The sequence below is a fragment of the Xyrauchen texanus genome, chromosome 29 (assembly GCF_025860055.1).
Source record: "Xyrauchen texanus isolate HMW12.3.18 chromosome 29, RBS_HiC_50CHRs, whole genome shotgun sequence".
Lineage (NCBI taxonomy): Eukaryota > Metazoa > Chordata > Actinopteri > Cypriniformes > Catostomidae > Xyrauchen > Xyrauchen texanus.
In genome coordinates, this window is record NC_068304.1 from 5,773,430 (window position 1) to 5,797,516 (window position 24,087).

Genomic DNA, 24,087 nt, shown 5'->3' on the forward strand with positions numbered 1-24,087 from the left:
TGGCGAAAGCGATATTGCATCCTCATCCTGACTACCTGCCTAAGGTTCCTTTGTTGACCGTACATCCGGTCACTCTTGAGGCCTTTTGGCCGTTTACAACGCCGGATCAGGAGAAACTTTTCAGACTGTGTCCAGTCCATGCTCTTCAGGCCTACGTCCACCGTACTTGGCGGTGACGTAAGTAAGGGTAACTATTTGTTTGTCATGGGGGCCGTAACAAGGGGGTGGCGGCCAAAATACACACAATGTCACATTGGGTGAGGGACGCTATTGCCCTTGCCTATAAGGTATGCGCCTTCGCCAGTAGGCATCAGGGCTTATTCTACCAGGGGGGGTCGCTTCTTCTAAAGCTTTGGCGGGGGGTGCCCCTCTGCAGCATGTTTGTAATGTGGCAGGCTGGTCCTCGCTGCACACATTCATAAGATCGCTGAATCAAGCGCAGCATTAAGTGTAGCTTTTGACAGGAAACGTCTCAGGTTACTTAACTGTAACCCTTGTTCCCTGAAAAAACGGAATGAGATGCTGTGCTTCATTGCCGCACTGAGGATGTTCCAGGACTGCTCTCCTGACGATGCACCTGTGGCACATCTTTTTATAGCCCTGGTACTGGCGCATTCTGATGATGTCACCAATAGAATCTATAAAGGCTCTAGTCAATTTCATTGATAGCTGGTCACTCCTATAAGACGTTCCCAAAGCGCTGAATCAAGCGCAGCATCTCGTACTGCTTTTTTAGGGAACAAGGGTTACAGTTAAGTAACCTGAGATGTTTTGTTGCTGTACTTATGTACGGTTTTTAATATTTGCACTTTACTTGAGTATAAATATTTATTTGGACTTTTACTTTCACTTCACTACATTTGGAAGAGATAATTGATAATTTCACTCCGATAAATTTCGTTACTTTTTGCGACTGAACACCACAACAAAAATGAACAGCAGTATGTGCAAAAAATGCATGCAGATCAGTGATAGTGATGTGTGATTCATTGATAGAATAATTTGAGTCGAATTTTTTAAATTTGATTCCTTTGAACTGAGCAAAAAGTTTCAAAAAGCAGTCTGAATGATTAGTTTTGCAAATCATGAGTCTGAATCAAAATCACAAGCGAAAGGCATACCAGATTACGTGATCCATCATCTGTTTACATTTTACATTTATACAAGGTATGATGTGTATGAATAATTACCAGCACTCTAATGAAAAATAAATGACAATTTCCAACATGGTCTTTGCTGAAGCAAAACTAGTTTTCTGGTGGTTGCTAAAATTATATATTTGCTTTGTAGCACATTTATGTTACATTATGTTATAACTAGGGTTTTCTGGATGGTTGCTAGGGCATGCTGTGCAGTTGTCAAGGGGATCTCTGCTGTGTGTTTTGGCTCAATGCCACAATATGTGGTTGCCAGGTTGTTTCCATGCTGTTGCTAAGTTGTTTTCTGCATTTCAGCATATTGCTCTGCAGTTGCCAGGGTGTTCTGGGTGGTTGCTTATTGGCCCAAATGAAAACAAAACCCCCACAAATCTCTGTTCTGGTCAATAATATGACTCAACTCCCTCCTTCAGTGTTCCAATTTTTATGGACTGTGGTGTTCATTTACACTCATCCCATAAATATAATAATTCGGACTTAAATGCGCCATTAAAGGGATAGTTCGTTTAAAAATGAAAATTCTTTCATAATTTTCTCACCCTCATTTGATTCCAGATGACTTTCATTTTTTTCTGCAGAACACCAAAAAAAATATGTTCAGAGAAATAGTGCTGTTATATAGGTCAATTCAATGTAAGTGAATGGTGACCACACCTTTGAAGCTCCAAAAAGCACATAAATGCAACATAAGGGTATTCCATAAGACTCATCTATGTTTTCTAAACGGATCCAATTGGTTTTGTGTTACAATAGACCAAAATATAACTCCTTGTTCAACTATATACCTTGACATTAGCAGTCTCCTTGGCAATCAGGATTTCAAGCTCAATTACATTTCCTATAGCACCATCTAGGGCTCTGCGCATATGTCAAACACTAGAAAGTGAAATCAAGCTTGAAATCATGATCGTTCCTAGAGATTGCAACGGCAAGTTATACAGTGAAAATTTGTTACAATTTGGTTTGTTCTCACCCAAAACCAACTGAATCACTTCAGAGGACATGGATTTAACCACTGTAGTAGTATGGATAACTTTATGCTCCCTTAATGTGCTTTTTGTAGCTTGAAATGTCTTGCCACCATTCACTTACATTGAATTGACTTATAGAGCTGAAATATTCTTCTAAAAATATTTGTATGTGCTTTGCAGATGAAAGAAGATCAGACACTTCAGGGATGGCATGAGGGTGGTTTAATGACCAATCAAATAAATTGCCACAGGTTTAATGCACTGTTCCATAATTTATGCAATTTACTAGGGATTTTCTCCCCAATTTGGTATGCCCAATTCCCAATGCACTCTATGTACTCATAGTGGCATAGTGACATGTGGCAGAGGATGAATGTCAGTTACCTCCATATCTTATCATGTGGCTGGTTGAGCACGTTACCGTGGAGACATGTGAAGGCTTCACGCTATTCTCCACGGCATCCACGCACAACTCACCATGCGCCCCACTGAGAGTGAGAACCACATTTTAGTGACCACGAGGAGGTTAACCCAATATGACTTTACCCTCCCTAGCAACCGGGCCAATTGGTTACTTAGGAAGTCACTCAGTACGCCCTGGATTCAAACTTGTGACTCCAGGTGTGGTTGTCAGCTTCTTTAATTGCTGAGCTACCCAGACCTCCCTTCCCTCCTTTTCTTTAAAAAAATATAAAGGTTTCAGTGAGGCACTTACAATGGAAGTCAATGGGGCCAATTTTGGAGGGTTTAAAGGCAGAAATCTGAAGTTTATAATTTTATAAAAGCACATACATTAATTCTTCTGTTAAAACTTGTGTATTATTTGAGCTTCAAATTTGTTTAAATTGCTATTTCTACAGTCGTTTTAGGGTTTGTTGACATTACATTGTCGTCATGGCAAAAAAATTCTCAAATTGGCTATAACTTTACACAGGAAATTTTAGTTTTATTTTACTCTTTATTTTTTTATTTTATCACACTAAATCATGTTTACATGTATAATGTTTATGTCTTGTGGCTATACTTTTGAATCTGTGAGTATTTAAATGGTAAAAAATTGGCCCCATTCACTTCCATTGTAAGTAAATGTAACCCAGATTTTAGCTTTTTTGTTTTTAAAGAAAAGGAGGGACGAGTTGAAATTAATTTTTGTGGTTATCAACATTATGCCACAAATGTTGACAATTGAGCTTAACTTGTATTGAACCTGGAATATTCCTTTAATAGAATTTATAATTATTTATTAATAATAGGTGCTTTATAGGTAAATATATGATCGCTCCACAGGTTACTGGATCTGCTGAAGTTGTGTGAAGTTGGTTTATTATATCTGTTTAAATTAGATATGCACATATTTGCAGACAGTATATGATATAGGTTTTATTTATGTTTGTCTTTTTATCATTAGACAGTTAACAATTACAGGGAACTGTTAAGGAGAGAGAGGGTAAATGAAACAGACAAGCACTTTAACATTAAGAACTCAAATGCGTCTGCCGCGGCTCGGTTATGCAGACCGTTTAAATGACATTGTGTTGCACACCGGTCTATTATTATAGTAACATAATGGCAAGTAAAAACAAAACGAACCATGACTGGTCATTTACATGTCTCAGATGTTTCACATGCAAGCAGGCGATTCTCTGCTCCCTCAAGAAACAAATCAGGAAATTTTATTAGCCGATGGCGATAATTCAAAACGTTAGAAAATCACCAATTTATCGGCCTCTGCGATATATCAGTCGACCACTAATGTACAATATTAACGTATAGACTCCTACTAAAACTCTCAAGCTCTGATCTGACTGGCTGACTTAATGCACATTATATGTTGGGATTGACAGAGTTTCTATTTCATCTGTGTTTTGACTGGTAATCCGGCGCTGGAATGAGTTATTTTGAATGTTATGATAAGTGTTTGCTGCGGCTGATATCAGTGTCGTTTAGCATCACAGCTTGTGCTCTTTTATTTTATATAAAGAACGGTCAATAAATGTGTCTTTGTTTCCACTATTCTCATCTCTCTGCATCGTTTATTGCCTTTTATTTTTAAAATGTAACACCCATCCACTGACATACAGATTCAATCTTGTTTTATTAAAATAAAAATTTATATTTGGGTGAATTAGAATGCAAAACCTCTAAAAAACTAAAAGCAAAACATTTCTATATCAATCAGTCATGTTCTTAAACAAAGTGCTGATCTATGTATTCATCTACTAATTAACATAATCCATCAACTGATTGTTGCAGATGTAGAAATGAAATAACCATATTATTTATTGAATAATTTATTTGGGTGCTTGAATCGGTCATTAAGTGGCTGATGATCAAAACATGTCATTTAAAATAATATTTTACTGTACATAACACAATTAATATTCATGAGTTTTGCAGCACTGCCCCCGACAGTACAATTTATTTATAGAACAGTTTATTTATATTTAGACATAACTTTGTGTTAATACTTGCTTTCAAATGGCTTACCGCAAAGCATCCAAGATGGCGGCGCGGTAGCACGCAGCGGCCACTCCGGATCCACAATGGTGCTATTTTTGTTAAAAAAGCCCGACTTTTGCAACACATGGACATCGGAGCAACCAGTGTTCGTGTCTACCATCGCCAGACACTACTCAAATATAAGACTCATGCAAAAACCAAGCTGCATGATGACCTGCAGGAGGCGCTACGCGTACTCGGCTTGCTGCGGAGACCAGGCCTCCAGCCCTCGGCGTCGCCTGATGCCGGTGGCCGGGGAGAGGACGTCGTAGCGGTGTCGCGAAAGCGGAAGCATGGAAAGAGGGCGGGGTCCATGCTAGGCTAAAACAAACCCTAGCCGGCCGGCTCTCCCGTCTATCCTGCTCTCAAATGTTTGCTCCTGGACAATAAACTGGACTATATCCGACTCCAGCAGGCTACGCAGCGTGAGTTTAGAGACTGCTGCGTCTTTGTTTTCACGGAGACGTGGCTCAGCGACAGAGTTCCGGATGCCGCCATTCAGCTAGACGGGCTCGCCTCGTTTCGTGCCGTCAGAAATACAGCTCTCTGCGGTAAGACTCGCGGTGGTGGCTTGTGTGTTTACATCAACACGGAATGGTGCAAGAACTCTATGCTAGTCTCTAGTTACTGTTCATCGCTGTTGGAGCTTGTGACTGTTAGATGCAGACCTTTTTATCTACCACGGGAATTCACCACTGTTTGCATAACCGGAGTTTACATTCCCCAGCGCTAACGCTAAGGAAGCGCTCTGTGAACTGTATGGGGCTATGAGCGAACTGCAGAACGCTCACCCCGACGGACTGTTTATTGTCGCCGGAGATTTCAACCATTCAAATCTCAAGACAGTGCTCCCTAAATTCCATCAGTATGTGGACTTTGCAACGAGAGGGCGAACGCGCTTGATCTTGTTTACACAAACATCCCAGGCGCTGCACGGGCGGAGCCCGCCCCACCTCGGCTACTCAGACCACATCTCTGTTATGTTAATTCCAGCATACAGACCGCTCGTCAGATGCACAAAACCGCTTCAGAAGCAGGTGAAAACCTGGCCAGCAGGAGCCATCTCTGCTCTTCAGGACTGTTTTGAGTGTACTGACTGGCACATGTTCAGGGAGGCTGCAACATATGGCGATTCTACCAACTTGGAGGAATACACAGCATCAGTGACCAGCTACATCAGCAAGTGCATTGATGATGTCACTTTCTCAAGACCATCACCACACGCTCCAACCAGAAGCCGTGGATGACTGCGGAGGTGCGACGCTGCTGAGGTCCCGAGACTCCGCCTTCAGAGCAGGCGATAAGGCAGCCCTAAGAACAGCTAGGGCCAAACTGTCACGGGCAATCAGAGAGGCAAAGCGCGCACACGCCCAGAGAATCCACAGTCACTTCCAGGACAGCGGTGACACGCGGCGCATGTGGCAGGGCATCCAGGCCATCACCAACTACAGGACAACATCAGTTGCCTGTGACAAAGATGCCACCCTTCCAGATGCGCTGAACGACTTCTACGCTCGGTTTGAAGTGCAGAACGACGTGATGGCGAGGAAGTCCACCCCTCCTCCCAACGACCAGGTGCTCTGTCTTACCACGGCAGATGTGAGGAAAACTCTACGTAGAGTCAACCCACGGAAGGCTGCTGGACCAGACAACATTCCTGGCAGAGTGCTCAGAGGATGTGCAGACCAGCTAGCAGATGTTCTTACCGACATCTTCAACATCTCTCTGAGCAGCGCCGTTGTTCCAACGTGCTTCAAGGCCACCACCATCATCCCCATGCCAAAGAAGTCTTCAGTGTCCTGCCTCAACGACTACCGTCCCGTCGCACTTACACCCATCATCATGAAGTGCTTCGAGAGGCTCGTCATGAGGCAGATTAAGACCCAGCTGCCCCCTCACTAGACCCACTGCAGTTTGCGTATCGTTCAAACCGTTCAACGGACGATGCCATCACCACAACCCTCCATCTGGCCCTCACCCACCTAGACAATAAGGACTCATACGTTTGAATGCTGTTCATAGATTTCAGCTCAGCATTCAACACAATCATTCCCCAGCACCTGATTGGAAAGCTGAACCTGCTGGGCCTGGACACCTCTCTCTGCAACTGGATCCTGGACTTCCTGACTGGGAGACCTCAGTCAGTCCGGATCGGGAACAGCATCTCCACCACCACCACACTGAGTACTGGGGCCCCCCAGGGCTGTGTGCTCAGTCCACTGCTGTTCACTCTGCTGACTCACGACTGTGCAGCAATGCACAGCTCGAATCACATCATCAAGTTCGCCGATGACACGACCGTGGTGGGTCTCATCAGCAAGAACAACGAGTCAGCATACAGAGAGGAGGTGCAGCGGCTGACGAACTGGTGTAGAGCCAACAACCTGTCCCTGAATGTCGACAAAACAAAAGAGATGGTTGTTGACTTTAGGAGAGCACAAGGTGAACACACTCCGCTGAACATCGACGGCTCCTCTGTGGAGATCGTCAAGAGCACCAAATTTCTTGGTGTTCACCTGGCGGAGAACCTCACCTGGTCCCTCAACACCAGCTCAATCACCAAGAAAGCCCAGCAGCGTCTCTACTTTCTTCGAAGGCTGAGGAAAGCACATCTCCCAACCCCCATCCTCACTACATTCTATAGAGGGACTATTGAGAGCATCCTGAGCAGCTGCATCACTGCCTGGTTTGGGACTTGCACCGTTTCGGACCGCAAAGCCCTGCAGAGGATAGTGAGGACAGCTGAGAAGATCATTGGGGTCTCTCTTCCCTCCATCAAAGACATTTACAAAAAACACTGTATCCACAAAGCAACCAGCATTGTGGACGACCCCACACACCCCTCACACAAACTCTTTACCCTCCTTCCGTCTGGCAAGAGGTACCGAAGCATTCGGGCCCTCACGGCCAGACTGTGTAACAGCTTCTTCCCCAAGCCATCAGACTTCTCAATACTCAGAGACTGGTTTGACACACACGTGTCCTGAGTTGCACTTTAATAACTGTCACTTTATAACTGTCTGCTACCTCAATAACTGCTATGTGCATAGAACATTATCTCATAGTATGTTATGTTTACATTTTAGAAACTGTCATCTTTTTGCACTACTGAGTACTGGTCGGCGCTGCACTGTCTATTGTCCTGTTCATTGTCAGTAATTTGTTGTACTGTCCTGTACTTTTTGCACATGTTTGCACGTGCACTTTATATAGGTATATATAGGTAGTTTATATAGGTATTTTATTTCGTTGTGTAGTCTCATGTGGTCCTATGTTGGTCCTTTGTTGTTTTTATGTAGCACCATGGTCCTGGAGGAACGTTGTCTCGTTTTGCTGTGTGCTGTACTAACTGTATATGGTTGAAACGACAATAAAAACCACTTGACTTGACACTTGACTTGACTTATTCCAACAGGACTTTATTAGCAGTGGGTTCACTTAATAATGTTGGTGATATATAGTCAAAATTTCCGGTGCTACATGTGAAGCATAGGAACATATAGAATTTGCTGATGTGCTTGCCACCCCATTTTTTTCTAGATCCACCCTTGGTCCTGGTTAACCTGCTCTGAGCAGGATTCCAACCTGCGCCAGCCAGTATGGGAGGCAGGTGCACTAACAAGGAAGCTAAAAGCTACAGCCTCTTGCATCAGTTATTCCAATTTTAGTCAAAACTTTGACTCATTGAGACTAGACAAATGAATAGATACCAAGAGTTGATGTTGAATTCAACATTTCCAGCATTCACACAACTTTTGTGCTACAAAAAAAAACTGGCAAGGAAATTACTTTTCTTCTTCTGTCAATTTGGAAATAATGTGTGAGATCAATCAACACAACATCTGATTTTGCAATTTCCAGGATGGGTCATTGTGAACTATGTAAATGTAAATGTTCTGCACTTGTATATCACCTTTTTAACCTTAGCAGTATTCAAAGCACTTTACATTGCATCACATTCACCCATCAATGAGGGCAGAGCTGCAATGTAAGATGCTAGCCTGCCATTGGGAACAACTTGGGGTTCAGTGTCTTGCCCAAGGACACTTCAGCATGTGGAGTCATGTGGGCCAGGAATCGAACCACCAACCCTGCGATTAGTGGACAACCCGCTCTACCACCTGGGCCACAGTCGTGACGTTTAGATGAATAGGTGTTCATCTAAAAATAAAGCTCATCTCACATCCTTAGCTGAGTTATTTTTTACAGAGAAAGTGATAACACGTCTGTTACTTTTAACACTGATGATTTTTGTACTGTCCTAAAATGACAAGCGAATTCATGATGGGTGTTTACTCCTCAATGCTGTCAACTCTATTTACTGTAAAAATGTATGATTATAAATAAAATAATGATTATATTCATAAAAGTATGATTTAATTATTCAGTTGGTTTATAATCTAAATAAAAGCTTCAGAAAAAGTGAGTGGTGTTTGCCTGTGCAAAACTCTATGCACTGACTAGCACAATGCTAGTGGGGATTGAATACAGAACACCAAATGAGAGTAAATTAATTCTGTTTGTGTTGTCAGGATAATGTGGATCTAGGCGATTTGATGTTTTCTCTGTGCTACCTTCCTACTGCTGGACGTCTTACCATCACCATGATCAAAGCACGAAATCTGAAAGCCATGGACATCACCGGAGCTTCAGGTGTGACCTCACTCTCAGATTTTATTCACAACTGTTAAAATACACCAGGGGGTATTTTTTATTTATTCCTTTAAATAAACACATTTATCAACAGTGGTTTTGTTCTCCCTACAAATTTTCTTTTTATTCAATTATTGGTCTAGTAAATAAAATATGATATATTGTGTCATATTGATAATATGGTGTTTATTTTTAACTTGGACTCTTTCCAAGATCCTTATGTGAAGGTTTCTCTGATGTGTGACGGGAGAAGATTGAAGAAGAGAAAAACTTCTACCAAGAGGAACACTTTGAACCCAGTGTACAATGAGGCCATAGTGTTTGATGTTCCTCCAGAGAACATTGACCAAATCAGCCTTCTCGTAGCTGTTATGGACTATGACCGGTGAGAATGCTGCACTTGTCTGTTACATTATGTATATGTGTCCTTTTCTAGCCAGTCTACCTCGCAGAGGATCAGTGAAAGTTAAGTTATTTAGAAAAGTTAAACTTTACAGATTACTTATCACTTTGGCTACCAATTTATTTAGTATTTTTTATTGAATTAATTATAAACAAAAATCATTCAATATATATTTATTTAAAAATATAAATAATTACATTTAAATATAATAAATATATATAATAAATATAATAATTGAGATAATTACAATTATTGTAACAGACAAGTAAAGCATTGCTTAGGCTATATTAATAGTTGTTATTTCCAAATTAAATCATATAAGCCCATAATCATTAACCTACAGTCCACAGCAATCAATTTTGCAATTGAATTCATCAATCTGTGTGACTCATTGTAAGGGCTTTTCTAAAGAAGTGCCAATATACACATGCATCATATGGACGCTTTTGGTGTGTCTCACTTTGATTGTGTCAATTCATAAAGCGATTTAAGGATGCTGTGTCTAGATAAACATAGTTTGAAACTTACATGTTTTAAGACCCTTGTGTGACAGGGCGGAGGGCGGGGCCATGTGGTGATTCTGCACACTCGGCCCCTTATCAGGCTAATTAAGCCTCTGAGAGGGAAAAGGCCATCTACGAATGGTGGTGCGACAGAGAGAGATCGTTTATGGGCAGCTGACTGTCATGTTTGTGTCTTTTGTTTAAGTTTTTCATTAAACTATTATTTATATTGTCAAGCCGGTTCTTGCCTCCTCCTTGCCCGTCTAAATCCCTTTACACCTTGTATTGGGAGTTGTGCTCTGCCCAGTGGTATCTGAGTGTAAGAACACATCCTTACCCAGTATCGCCGCTCCCTATATGCATATTGTACAGTTTGCGTACTGCACCATTTTCCTAGGGGGTAACATCACACCCTAGGGGGGCACCAGTTTGGCTCCGTTCAGAGGACCGCAGTCTTCTTACCAGCAGTGCCTGCTACCGTGGTTATTGATGAAGGTTCACTACTGGGCCAAGTTTTCTCCATTTGGAGATAATGGAGGGTCTCACTGTGGTTCTTTGGAGCCCAGAGCCTTTGTAACCCTTCCCAGACTGATGTATATCAATCACATTTTTCCTCATCCTTTCTGGGATTTCTTTGGACCTTGGTATAGTGTGTTACTGGGTGAGACCTTTTAGCCAACGTCATGCTGCTTAAAAAGTTCTATTTAGATGTTGATTTGAATGAACAGGGCTGGCAGTAATCAGGAATGGGTGTGTCTTGTCCAGCTGAACTCCATTACGAATGCAGTTTCATAGATTTCGGAATTTAGTAACTAAAGGGCAAATACTTTTTCACACAGGCCCAGTTGGTATTCGCTAACTTTTTTGCTTTTATAAATAACTGTAATGGGGTAAAAGGGAAAGGAGGAGGCGGGAAACGGACGAACCATCAAAGTAATGTTTAATGAAAACAAAACACAAACACATACAGAGAAGCTGCCTGTAGCTCTCTCTCTCTCAAACTGCCACCTCCGGCTGCCTTTATCCCTCTCGTGGGCTTGATTAGCCTGACTGGGGGCCGGGTGTGCATCATCATGGACCGGCCACACCCTCCTCCTTGCCACAATTACATAATTAAAAAGCGGTATTTTGTTTTTACTCAGATAACCTTTGTTTTGTGTTAGATTGTGTTTGAATTTTTGAAACAGTTTAGCATGAGATATACACAAAAAACAGAAAAAATTAGGATGGGCACATATTTTTTTCACAGCACTGTATAATAAAGGCAAAAAACATTATTTACTCCAGTTCAATCAGCTGCAGTGGCAGAGGCACAAGAGTTTCCCTCTGCGGATACGTTGAGTGTATAGCAGCTGCAGAAAATTAGCCAAGAGCACCATCTAGTGGTTACACATTGTGCCACAGACATTCATGTCTAGCGGCTTGGCAGCATTTACAGACTATATTGCACTAGCTTTCTGATGTTGGGCGTTCCGTTAGGACAGGTGTGACACAGGTTTGGCAGAGCGGACATGGACCTGTTCACCTTGATCGAGACATCACTCTGTCCCCTGTTGTTCTCTCTCTTGCTGCTGGGCATCGATACGCTAGCATATCAGTGGCCGACAGCACATCTCTATACGTTTCTGCCAATCAACCTGCTGCATGCAGCTATGAAGAGGTTCGCGAGGATCGAGTTCAGATCCTATTAAACGGGGTCCTATTTGCCATCTCACATATGGTTTGCGACTCTGGTCTCTCTCCTGGAAGGGATGCCTTGTTAGAGCCCAGACAGAATGGACATTTTGTCCCAGGCACGGGGTTACTTTCGGAGGTTATGTGTTTGGCCCCTCAACGGGGAGCTCTGATGAATGATGGTTTATCCCCCACTGTTGTTGATAACCATTCTGAATGCTAGAGCCCCATCAACGAGAAGGCTATATATGTTTAAGTGATGTATTTTTCCCTCCTAGTGTCAAGCCCGAAATGAAGATCCAGTTTACTGCCCTATTGTTTCAGTGCAGGAATTATTACTGGAGTGTTTTGAAACCGGGGTTAGCCCAGCAATGCTTAAAGTCTATGTTGCCGCTATCATGGCTAAACGTGCTTGTGAATGGGGTTTTCTGTTAGCAAACATTCTCTTTTCTCTCCTTTTATGTGTAGAGTGTGCAGGCTTAAACATTTTAGCACTTTTAGTCCTTTATCGGGTTTATCTGTGGTATTAGAGGCGCTCTCGAATGCTCTGTTTGGGCCCTTAGAATCAGTTTCTGACAAGTGTTTGACTCTTAAAACTGCCCTGCTTTTGGCATTTATTTCGTGTAAAAGCAGTGGTGGCTCAGTGGTTGAGGCTCAGGGTTACTGACCAGAAGGTCGGGGGTTCAAGCCCCAGCACCACCAAGATGCCACTGTTGGGCCCTTGAGCAAGGCACTTAACTCCAAGTTGCTCCTGGGGGATTGTCCCTGTAATAAGTGCACTGTAAGTCGCTTTGGATAAAAGCGTCTGCCAAATGCATAAATGTAAAAGGGTTGGTAATTTGCATGCCTTGTTGATCAATCCTTTGTGTATGAATTTTGTGCCAGGGTTATCAAAGGTTGTGTTGAGACCCCTTCTGGCTTTTGGTATTTGCCTAAAATTATCTCTACATCTCTTTTGCTCGCAGGTTATTCATTTGCAGTCTTTCTCTCCTCCTCCATTTGTGTCAGATGAGAGTGAATGGTTGCATATGCTGTGCCCTATTAGAGATCTGTGGGATTATGTTGACCTCACTAGCCAGTGGTCTAAGTCAGAGCAGCTGTTTGTATGTTTTGTTAGCTGCAACAGAGGTGTTTTGGTCTCTAAGCGAAGGCTGACTCATTGACTTGTTGATGCAATTTCGAGTGCTTAATGAGGTGCGTAGTTTACCTACACCTTTCGGTATCTGGGCTCATCTATGAGGAGTGTGGCTTCGTGGGCTTTGGCTAGAGGTGCGCCCTTGGATGACATTTGTATGGCAGCTGGGTGGTCCTCTCCACATAGATTTTAAAATCTAGATTTGAGTTTGATTCCTGCTTCTCAGGTTATCTCTGTTGGAACAGGAGTAAAGTCACAGTTTTTATATTTTTTGCTTGTGCACCGTTTTATCCTTGCCACACAGGCTTAGACAGTTGGCAGCTTCTATTCACATGCCATGATAGCATATAGTTCCCCATTGCATCATCATGCAGTGTGGATTTCTTGTGAAAGGGAACATCTAGGTTATGTACGTAACCTTGGTTTGCTGATTGGAATCGAGATGCTGCATAGCTGGCCATACTCTTTAGTAGCTGCATAGGCTCATACCTCTAGCGCAGGTGTAGGGAACCTTTTTTCACTAAGGAGACAATTTTTAAATTTTTGGTTGATGCATTTTTTTCAAAAGAGCCATACCAAAAACGAATAATTTACTATATTCAAAAACAAAGTTTTTCTATAAAATAAAATGTTATATTGCCCATAGACTACTCAAAACAAACAAATGTGCAAATATGAATAGGTAACATGTTGCAATATGAAATTGAGGACACATGTTTGTGTGGATCTCCATAAAATTACATAAAAAATGCAACTTCACTGTTGTGCTGGGCAATATGTAAAAAAAACATTATAATGATAATCGCATTTAAAATATCAATATCTGATTATATGGTCAATCCCCAAGATCAGTGAATATTTTTGCTTTATTGATTTTGTTTTAAAAATTAAATTTATTTATTGGAACTCGAAAAACTTGAACTAAAGACATTTCTTAATTAAAATTGCACTTTAAACGAGACGAAAAAGCTATACAAATAACAAAGTGATAAAAATTTTTTTATATATAACCCCCCCCCCCAAATCCAAACATTTACCATCTCCAACGGCTCCATTTGTCATCACGCAAGTATCAGTATGCGGCAACATGTGCAAATTAAAAACTAAAGACAATTATAAATGTAAAGATTATTATAATAATCATCATAATAAATAAGCCTAAAAAAGTATTGTGTTCCCAAAAAGTGCTGCCAAATGTGTGTTCTTATCGACTGTGTTTGTATATTTATATTTATGCTACCTAAAGAAAACAAATAGAACTAAATTTAAGGTTCAAGGCGAACGTGTCTTGTATTACTTTATGATTTAATCACTTTCGTCTTTGTTTATTTAATACAAAGATACCTGTATATATTACTGAACCTACAGAGTTGCGTTCACAATGTGTAAGAGCGAACTAAACTCGCAGCACCTCACGAGATGATTGGAGATCATTTGCAGCATTCTCATATACAAAATTATTCTCCCAAACAGTTTTCTGTTGAATGAAAGAGAGAAAAAGGAGTGATAACTTTTTACATGTGCTTGTTTCACGAGACAGTGTCCCGTTGCACGCCTCTGAACAGTGAATCAGACACGAGCACTGACGGCTTTTGTCTGTTCTTCAAAATATAATCACGTTTTGTCAAACACGCATCTTTGTGTCTAATTTCTTGTTATATATCTCTCTGACAAGTCTTTCAGGTCGCCTTCCACAGTTGCTTGTACATCAGCAAAATACTTGGCATGAAAAATATGCATTTGGCAGATGTTCATTTCCAACATTGTTCACTAGAAGTAGGCTGTAAAATTTGGGAGAACAAGATTTTCCAATCTGTTGGAAAAGTATCTCTAGAAAGTTTTAAACATTCATGTGTTGGTGAATGGTGAGATCGGGCGAGCCATTTGATTTTTAACAAATACCCCTGCTCTAGCGGAATATCTGAGGGCTGGTGCTGCGAGTTCACACTTATAAGAATGGGCGTCGCTTAAACGCCATCAACCAATGAATTGGTGTGATTGTATAAGGGCTTCAGACCACGTGATCACTGACATGCTCCCCATTGCTTCATCACGCAGCGTCTTGTTCCCACACAGGGAACCATGATTACGTACGTAACCTAGACATTTAATGCTTGTACAACTGTGGTTGTGCTTACTGCCCCCTGTGGACTGAGACTCGCAAAACATGAAGGTGGTACTTCTAGCTTGAATTGATCGGATGTTAGAAATGTTCGTTATTTCGGTCCGGTTGCATAATTGATTGTGTTATTTTAGCAGATTATTTTCTTATATAATTAATCACATTAAATTAACATGTTAAATCGACAGCCCTGTAAATTACTTTAAAATTGTAATCCGTTACACTTCTTATCACTTCATGGAAAAAGTAATCACATTACTAATTTTCTCAAACCCCACGAAAAACTTGAAATTGGCAGCTTTAGCAAAATAGCCACATATTCTTAGAGATCAATTAAATGAAACTGTAGCTTTCAATTCTCATTCATGCATGTACATACAGTATTCAAACATAATAACTCAGATGGGGTTACGTGACACTCTAGAACCAACTAGAACTTTGAAAAATGTGACAATATGACGCCGGTATTTCTTCAGAAAACTTTGTCATATGTTGTTGTCATAATTATATGTCATAATTGTTGTGTTTTTGTCCTTTTCAGCCCTTGATCATTATATGCTTTTGTGGAAATGGCAGCTCAGATATTTTTTAATGCTGATTTATGTATTTTTTAAAAACTTTTATGGTAAAGTGCTTTCTTGTATCCATACTAATTTGAAGAGATGACTATTATTAAGCCATTTATAGGTATTTTTTTTCCCCAAAACGTGTAAATGATGTGACTCTTTGGTGCTATCAGAACATTACTCAGTTTGTTTGAGCTTCCAGACCAGCCCAAAACTGCAGTGTTGACTCAACCAATGGCATGATTTTGGGGCAGGACAGGCAGACAGAGGTAGTATTTGGGACAGCCGTTTAAAAACAATCTTTAATTTTGCGATTATGTTTGGTGACGCCAGTGTTGCAGAAATTACACACCTCACAGTAACTTTACATTCATGTTCACTTTGGTAATAGTTTAAAAAGAGGTTTGTTAAGCACTAGTAAGTCATTTGCAAATGCATTTTAAATCATTGATATGCAGTAAAAATAACATGCATAAAAAGGGTGACTTGCATGCAGAACTTGCCTAAAACCTCACGTTACTTATTAAACATTAGTAATTCATGAAAATGTACTTTCATGTAAAGTGAATACATATAAAGCATTGATTAAGGAGTTGCCAAAATTAGAAACCTATGTACATAAAGTTCAGCATTGATTTATGGTCATTATTATATGATATATGCTGTGAATGAGCATGAAGATGTAAACAGTCCTATTTACCTAAAGGCCTCTAAAAAACACTTAGTCTCAAGCACTTGGAGTAGCACCATTCTTTTGACATCAACGTGACAAGCAATGTGACAACACAAGTGAGTCAAGACATTACAGCAATGAATATAAACACAAAGTGACATAATCTCTAATTTTAATGACACTTTATAACCACATAGCATGAATTATGGTATTTTATGCTTTTTATGAATGTAATAATAAGTGTTTAATTAAGTGTATTTATTAAGCATTTATAACAAGTTAAAATACTAAGTATTTGGCAAGTATTACTTGAAAGATCCCCTTTTAATGTGTGTTGTTTCCAATGTTGTTGTAAAAATGAATTCAAGTGTTTTAAAATGCATTTATAAATGACTAATTAGTCATTTATGAACCACTTTAGAAACCCTTAACAGAGGAAACTTTGATGTAAAGTGTTAACTATTTCAGCTTTGTGTCACATATTTGAGATGACAGTTGTGAATGAATTATGTCAGAATTATCATGTTTACAAAGATTTTTTATTTACTTGTTAATATTTAAGTGGTACATTTGTATTTTTGTTGTGATGTAAAGAGTATTTTTTTGCCTCTTTTCACAGTGTAGGTCACAATGAGGTCATAGGTGTGTGTCGAATAGGCAATGATGCTGAGGGTTTGGGCAGAGAACACTGGAATGAGATGTTGACTTACCCACGCAAACCCATCGCACACTGGCACCCTATCGTCGAGGTAAGACCGCATGGATTTCTTTTAACCTGTTGATACGCACCCCCTTTTTGAGCACAAACCATGACAATGACATACCTGAACTTAAATGGATATATTTACTGGACCCTTTGGAGTACGGACACAGTTGTAGTATCTTTTGAAAGAAGACACTTTGGGCTTTATTTCCCAAGAATTAATATATGTTGTTATTTTTTATAGTTAGAGAAGCTGAAGTTTATAGTAATGGAAATATTTTGTGCTGAACATGTTTTATAATCTAAAAAGACAATAATAAAAGTGCCAAGACAACCCAGAAATACAATGTCCTCAAAGCCACAAGACTAAAGAAGTTATGTTTCAAATTTGAGGATGATCTAACAAAAAATTAGGTTCCTGCAGCTTTTATCTCTGTAAAATACAGAGTTTTAAAGTACAGAGTAAAATTAAGGCTCCGCCTTTCAAGAAGACATACAATCTGACTGCACTGCTCGGCTATTCTGAATAAAACTACACCACATTTTTAAAAATAGACTTTGGAGACAGGCTCCTTTTGTTTATGAGACTCTAATATATAAGATAATATACAGTTTTACAACATGAATGCTGCTCAGATTGCAGTTTGTTGAAGAACGATGACGAAGGGTAATTCTTTCAGGCGAGATCTCATGTAAACAATGGAGAATATATCAATATTTCTCAGATTTATCTCTTTTATGGACAAAAAGTTCTATTGGATGTTTTTCAATGAACGCTTTTCATGGACAATTGACCAAAGTGTGCAAACTGGATTCATCTGGCGATTGCATTTTCATACCAAAGGTATGAAGTCCCGTTTTGATATTGTACTGTATGTTTTCATGTGTACTCCTGCACAAATAACTAAATTGCTGTTTCTGGAGCATTGCTATCGTGAAACAGAGATCGGATATCAATGTTGAACCCTTAGACCTTTGAAAAGATGTATAATTTGTTAACTTTAATACATTTATAGACGGTAAGTTATATATTAAATGTAAGCAGAGTAACGTCACTACTTTGTGCGGGTGATTGGGTTAAACAGGTTAAATAATAATTCTTGAGAGGAACTAAAAGGGAGGTCTTTCCCAAATATAACATACCATCTTGGAATGGAAAGAGTGATACATTTGATATTCAGTTTGAACACTTTTTATAGATTAAGATGGTGTGGATTATCCAATTAATCGAAGAAATAATTGAAAGATTAATCACTATAAATGGTAAAAATGTAAATGTTCAGAGTTGCAGCCCTTGAATAGATTTGATTTAGAAATGCAATATAAAATAGAGCACAAAGATGCAAAATGTCTTGAGATAGGGTTCATGTCTGGATTGCTCTGGTTTGAAAGTAAAGCTAATCAAAGAGTCTGTTTAATGTCTTATGTGTCTTTTTCCATTTTGGTATCTTTTATAAAATAGTGAGGAAAAAAAACGTTCTCATTTTCAGATTAAAATGGTAAAAAGAGACTTTATCCTATGTGAAAACTCATTCTCTGAGAAGATTTAAAAATGAGTCTTACTGTATGTAGCGCTGTCATATGTGACACTGCAGGGAGTAAGAACCAGCGATATTTTTCTCACAGCAGATGGTGTTGAAGGCTGGGCTGAAGAGTAAGTGAGATACTATTTTGGTGCCCCCCCCTCCCATCCAAAATGTTGTGCAGTACACCCTCCCATAGAAGCTGCATGCCTGCTCATACTGATATTAATAAGTTTTAGGTGTTGAGGGTACAAATGTAATTAAATATCCTAAATGTAACTAACCTTTGATCCTAAATGTAATACAGTCCCTAAATGTAACTAATCTTTGGTCCTCAAAGGGATAGTTCAACCAAAAATGAAAACTCTCTCATCATTTACTCACCATCTTACCATCCCAGATGTGCATGACTTTCTTTCTTCAGCAGAACACAAATTAAGATTTTAGAAGAAAATTTCAACTCTGTTGGTCCTTAAAACTCAAGTGAATGGTGGCTAAAACTCTTGAGGTCCAAATATCAAGGAAAGGCATGATAAAAGTAATCCATAAACTCCAGTGGTTTAATCAATGTCTTCTGAAGTAATACAAATGGTTTTGGGTGAGAACAGACCAAAATGTAACTTATTTTTCACTATAAAACTTGACAGCAGTCTCCCTGGCGATTGTGATTTCAAGCTCTTTCTATCTGCATAGAGACTACAACGGCAAGAAGGAAATATGTTTTAGTTTATTTCATTCAAAACCAATTGGATTGCTTTAATAATATATTGATTAAACCACAGGAGTCATATGAATTAATTATATGCTGCTTTCATGTGATATATGGACGTTTAGTGTTCTAGCCACCATCCACTTGCATTGTGTGGACCAACAGAGTTGAGATATTCTTATAGAAATCTTTTTTGTGTGTTCTACAAAAGACAAAAAAAAAAGAAATAAAGTCATACACCTCTGGGATGGGATGAGGGTGAGTAAATGATAAGAGAATTTTCATTTTTTGGGTGAACAATTCCTTTAATGTAATAAAGGCCCTAAATGTAAAAACTATTGGTCCTTATTCTAATTTAAGCCCCCACTTAAAGAAACCATTTACCTTCATTAACAATACTAACATCATTGTAATAATGATCACAAATGCAACTGTAAACAAGATGGGAGAGATGGAACATCCCATTGCAATCATTTCTATTTTTCTATTTTTGAAATTTTTCCAGTTGCTGCCATCCAGTTATGTACTCCTGTGTTGCATAACATATTTTAAGGTCCCCATAGTAACTATTTACCAAGCTCTTAATACACTCTGGTACATGGAAAGGCTCCAGTGCATAGCTGGTCCACAGGCATTTGCCAGGTCCAGCCAGAATACAATTTCTTGTCTCTCTTGGCAGACTGGATCTGCTCCCATATTACTGGCGCATGCTCCACACATCCAGGAGAACCTGGTACCCCTGCCTGCAGACATCTTCCTTGCTACCACCAAAAAGAAAATCTTTCCCTCCACATTCAGTAGAGCAGTACTCCTAAACAGACTTAAGTTGGTGGATTCCTGCTCTTTGGGTATAAAGATGGCCACTGCCCTTCTAACTACATATCAGTGATTTCTAATCATTTTGGAAATTAGTTATTAGTCATCAACAAACCTTATAACCCCTTAGCAAAGCAAACTTTAAAGTAAAGTGTTATAATTATTATATATTAGACCACAGTGTATTACATTCACACCCTTTTATGCCCAACAGTTATTATATTTAGACCCCTTAATTATATATATTTTATTTACAGCCTTTATAACATTTTGGATAAAAAGTTATTTAGGGTCTTGATTACACATTGGAACAAACGTTATTACATTTAGGGCCTTTATTAAATTTAGGACCAGTTATTACATTTGTGCCCTCATAGAGAAGATAAAAAGTGTTTTATGACAGGAAATATTCATGTGTCCTATTATGGTCAGTCCAATCTAAACACATTTTCTGCAGATGGGGTGGCAGAGGTAACACAGGTTGCCAGTGGCATACCACGAGCACTTTAAATGACCTGATTTCCCCTGACAGTATTTTAGATTTAATGATGTGTGTCCCATATTCCTGTTTGGTGTTGAGAATTTGAACTAGCTAAATCTGATTTGCGAATGAACCACTCTTTTTGAGTCAATTCTTTTCAGTGAATTTGTCAAACAGGCTAGATGAATGGTTAGAATTAATTCATGATATAGTCTAATTCATTCGGACAGTTCACTGACATGGTTTCTCACTCAGAAAAACAGTGTTTGGGATTAGATATTGAAAAGTAGTACAGATTTCCCCGGCCTCTGTGTCCGTCGTGATAACTGTGCATCTGGCCTCATTCGTCGGTCAAACACGCCGCTATGGTCATCAAGTCAGGTTACACACCAAGAAGAAAACTTGATGACTGGCACCACCATGCTTTTTGCCCAATTCATGGCCTAAATTCTCCAGACTAGTAAGCTGCAGATTCCTCTGCTTGCATTCTTGTTTCTTGGATTGTTCTAGAAGCGACCAATAATTGAGGTCAACTCACATCGCTCAGCCCAGTTGAATGAGTGCTGCATCACCACATTTCATTATGTGCAGGAAGAAAGGGACATGCCGAAGGTCTTTGAACTGGTATGCAGCAAATAGCGGTTGTATAAGCCTGCACACGGCATACTACACATCACATCTTGGAAAGGAGGCATTGTACCTCTGAGCACAAAGTCGGCACATCCTAGACCATGACAGCCAAGGAGAGGATGCTGTTAAAGCAAGGTGGACGCCTTGCGGAGCGCATAGATGCGAGTAGTTTTTGTGCCTTGTGCAACCGCAACAGGGTTTAGAAACTCTATGTTTAGAAACACAGTCTTCTGGCATGGTGTTAACACCTGTAAAAACATGCATCAAAGTGACTTGTGTCTAGCCACAAAATCATTCTCAGCTTGGGAAAGCACGGAAAGCGACAAGGCTACCAGGTGACATAAAGGCGCTTAAATCTCAGTGTTGTGATATGACAGTCTCCTAGCATGTCGTCAACAGTAGTAAAAACAGTGCAAACAGTCCTGTGTTACATAGGAGATGTCACACTCTCATTCCGGGCTTACAACGGCAGAGAAATCAGGAAGCAAATTCCTGACAAATCTAGCCAGGTGTGTGACTTCACAGAAACAGGGCCGCCCAAAGACCTGCCAATCTCCTGTGCCAGTTTATACAGTATGCCTGTGATGATGGGCACATCAGGGGTGTAGCATCAGGCGGCATCTGCCAATAGATTGGCATGGTTGTAATGGGCTTCAGAGATTGCACTCCTGGAGGAGTTCCCCATAGCATCAGTAGCTGATGCAGCATTGAAGTGACCAACTTGAGAGGGGACCATGGTTAATTTTCATGAGGGAATTTCACCCTAATTAAATGTAAATCTAAATGCATATCTAAAATTGATTTGTTTAAATAGCTTATTGTAGTATCAATGTTTGTTTTTTACTAGCATGTAGTGTAGCTACTTATTTTTGTAGTTATTCAAGTAGTAGCACTTGAAGGATCGCAAATGCGAACTAAGGGATCTCAAGATGTGTTTAAAGATTGAGTATTAAACTATATTTAACTTGACACAGTGACCTAAACATTTTATGTTTATGATGCAACGCACCCGAGACGCTACACAAGGCCAGCCCTAATATATATATATATTTATTTATTTATTTATGTGTCCAATTCAAAAATGCCAAAGCAATGAATAATGAAAGCATGACTGTATGAAACTTTGAAAGAACCAGTATGATCACGACTTTGTTCTTCTTTGCTGTCTGCAGTATCACAGTACTGGAGGGGGAAGCCAGGGGGGCTCTTGCAATTCTCTGAAGGCTCCTCCATCTCCATAGCCTGAGGTCCATGGTCTCACCTACAGGCCAACAGCAGTACAGCATGCACAAGATGCTCTGGGATCCAGAAGTACAGAGAGGTTTACAGATGGCACAACATTTTCCTCTACCTGTACATCTGGAATCTTCCACTGCATGGGACACTTGATTGTTTTAGCTGCATGTTGAGTGGTCACATACTGTACGGTTATTTTGTGCTACTCATGGTGAAATGGAAAAGAAAACTTGTGGAAAAAAAGTGGAAAAGATTATATTTATGTCATTCTCCGAGTTTCAGTTCCAATGTTTTCTAAATCAGTCTATGTACTTGTTGGTGTCACTCAACGCTCTTGAGGTCAAAATGTCGATTTCCCTCCCACAGTGCATGGGTGTGTGTTTCAGTGTGGTAAAGTTCAAGATGTTCTCTGTGGATTTTGTCAAAAAGAAAATGTGGTGAATTGTTTACAGACTTTGCAAGTAAAATGTTACTTCTCATGTTATTAAACATCTATTTCTTACAAAATCAATGCAGCGTTTTTCAATTACTCCTCTGTATATTCAGCATGATCTCATTAGTTGCTGTAGGAATTTGTACGTTCTATCTCTTTTTAGCTGGCACATTTTCATATGTTTGGATAGTAAAGTAAAATATCGACAAACTTCTAAAATCATGAACATATGAACAACTTTAAAGATGTACAAAACGTTTATGAATGTTTACGACATTTTTACGAATCATTTGAGGTTCAGAGAATATTAAACTCATGGAATTAACAGCTAGATTGTATTGTTTTTCTAATAAACCCACACGGATGCAAAGTTTATGAGTGAAACACATGTTAATGTAACATCAGTGACGTTTTACTTATTTATTATTTGTATCTATGTGTGTGTGTGTGTGTGTGTGTGTGTGTGTGTGTGTATACAGGATTGGGAGGGTTACTTTTGAAATGTATCCCACAACAGATTACAGAATACATGCTGTAAAATGTAATTTGTAATGTATTGTATTATATTACTTAAGGTCAGTAACGTATTCTAAATACTTTGGATTACTTCTTCTGTACTGGTAGATTTTTTCACTTGTTTTGACTATAAAAACTCTGGCTAGTACAGTAAGACAAAATGCACATGTTAAAAATACATTCTCTGAAAAACCTAAATATCTGATGCAGTGTTGTTTCTAAAACAAGATCAATCAAATTGATCTTGTTTTAAGGATTTTTTTATATTTATACAAGAAAACAATACAAAAATTATTATCAGGAATATGATTTTTGCCCTAATATCTATATCTTACTAGAAAAAAAAATTATGATCTAACGTACATTTTCTTGATAAAAACAATATGATCGTGTCTGGTAACAGAAATAGCATTTTAGCTTAGCATAAAGCTGACAATTTACACAAGGTATATTTCTATTTCTTCTGCTCCAAACTTACTTCAAACGTACTTCTCTGTCTGCTCGTATGAATGTAACACATCATAAGAAAGTGTTTCACCGCTGTTCAAATGCACTTTGGATCACATCATTTATATTTATAAATGTTTTTCATCTGAAATGACTAAATATTAAATGAAACAAATGACAATAAAATGCAAAGTAATCTCTTCAGTAATCAAAATACTTTTTGAATGTAACTCTATT

At 39.3% G+C, this 24,087-nt stretch overlaps 1 protein-coding gene across 1 annotated transcript in view; it reads left to right on the forward strand.

Annotated features, from left to right (window-relative positions):
• The window catches only part of LOC127623179 (synaptotagmin-9-like), a 106,775-nt gene extending 83,386 nt beyond the window's left edge, over positions 1–23,389 (forward strand). The window contains exons 4-7 of the mRNA XM_052097494.1: positions 9,160–9,280; positions 9,494–9,665; positions 16,976–17,105; positions 22,391–23,389. Of these exons, the coding sequence (XP_051953454.1) occupies positions 9,160–9,280; positions 9,494–9,665; positions 16,976–17,105; positions 22,391–22,459 (492 nt within the window). The 3' untranslated portion in view covers positions 22,460–23,389. The remainder of the gene's footprint in view (positions 1–9,159; positions 9,281–9,493; positions 9,666–16,975; positions 17,106–22,390) is intronic.
• The last annotated feature ends 698 nt before the right edge of the window (positions 23,390–24,087 follow it).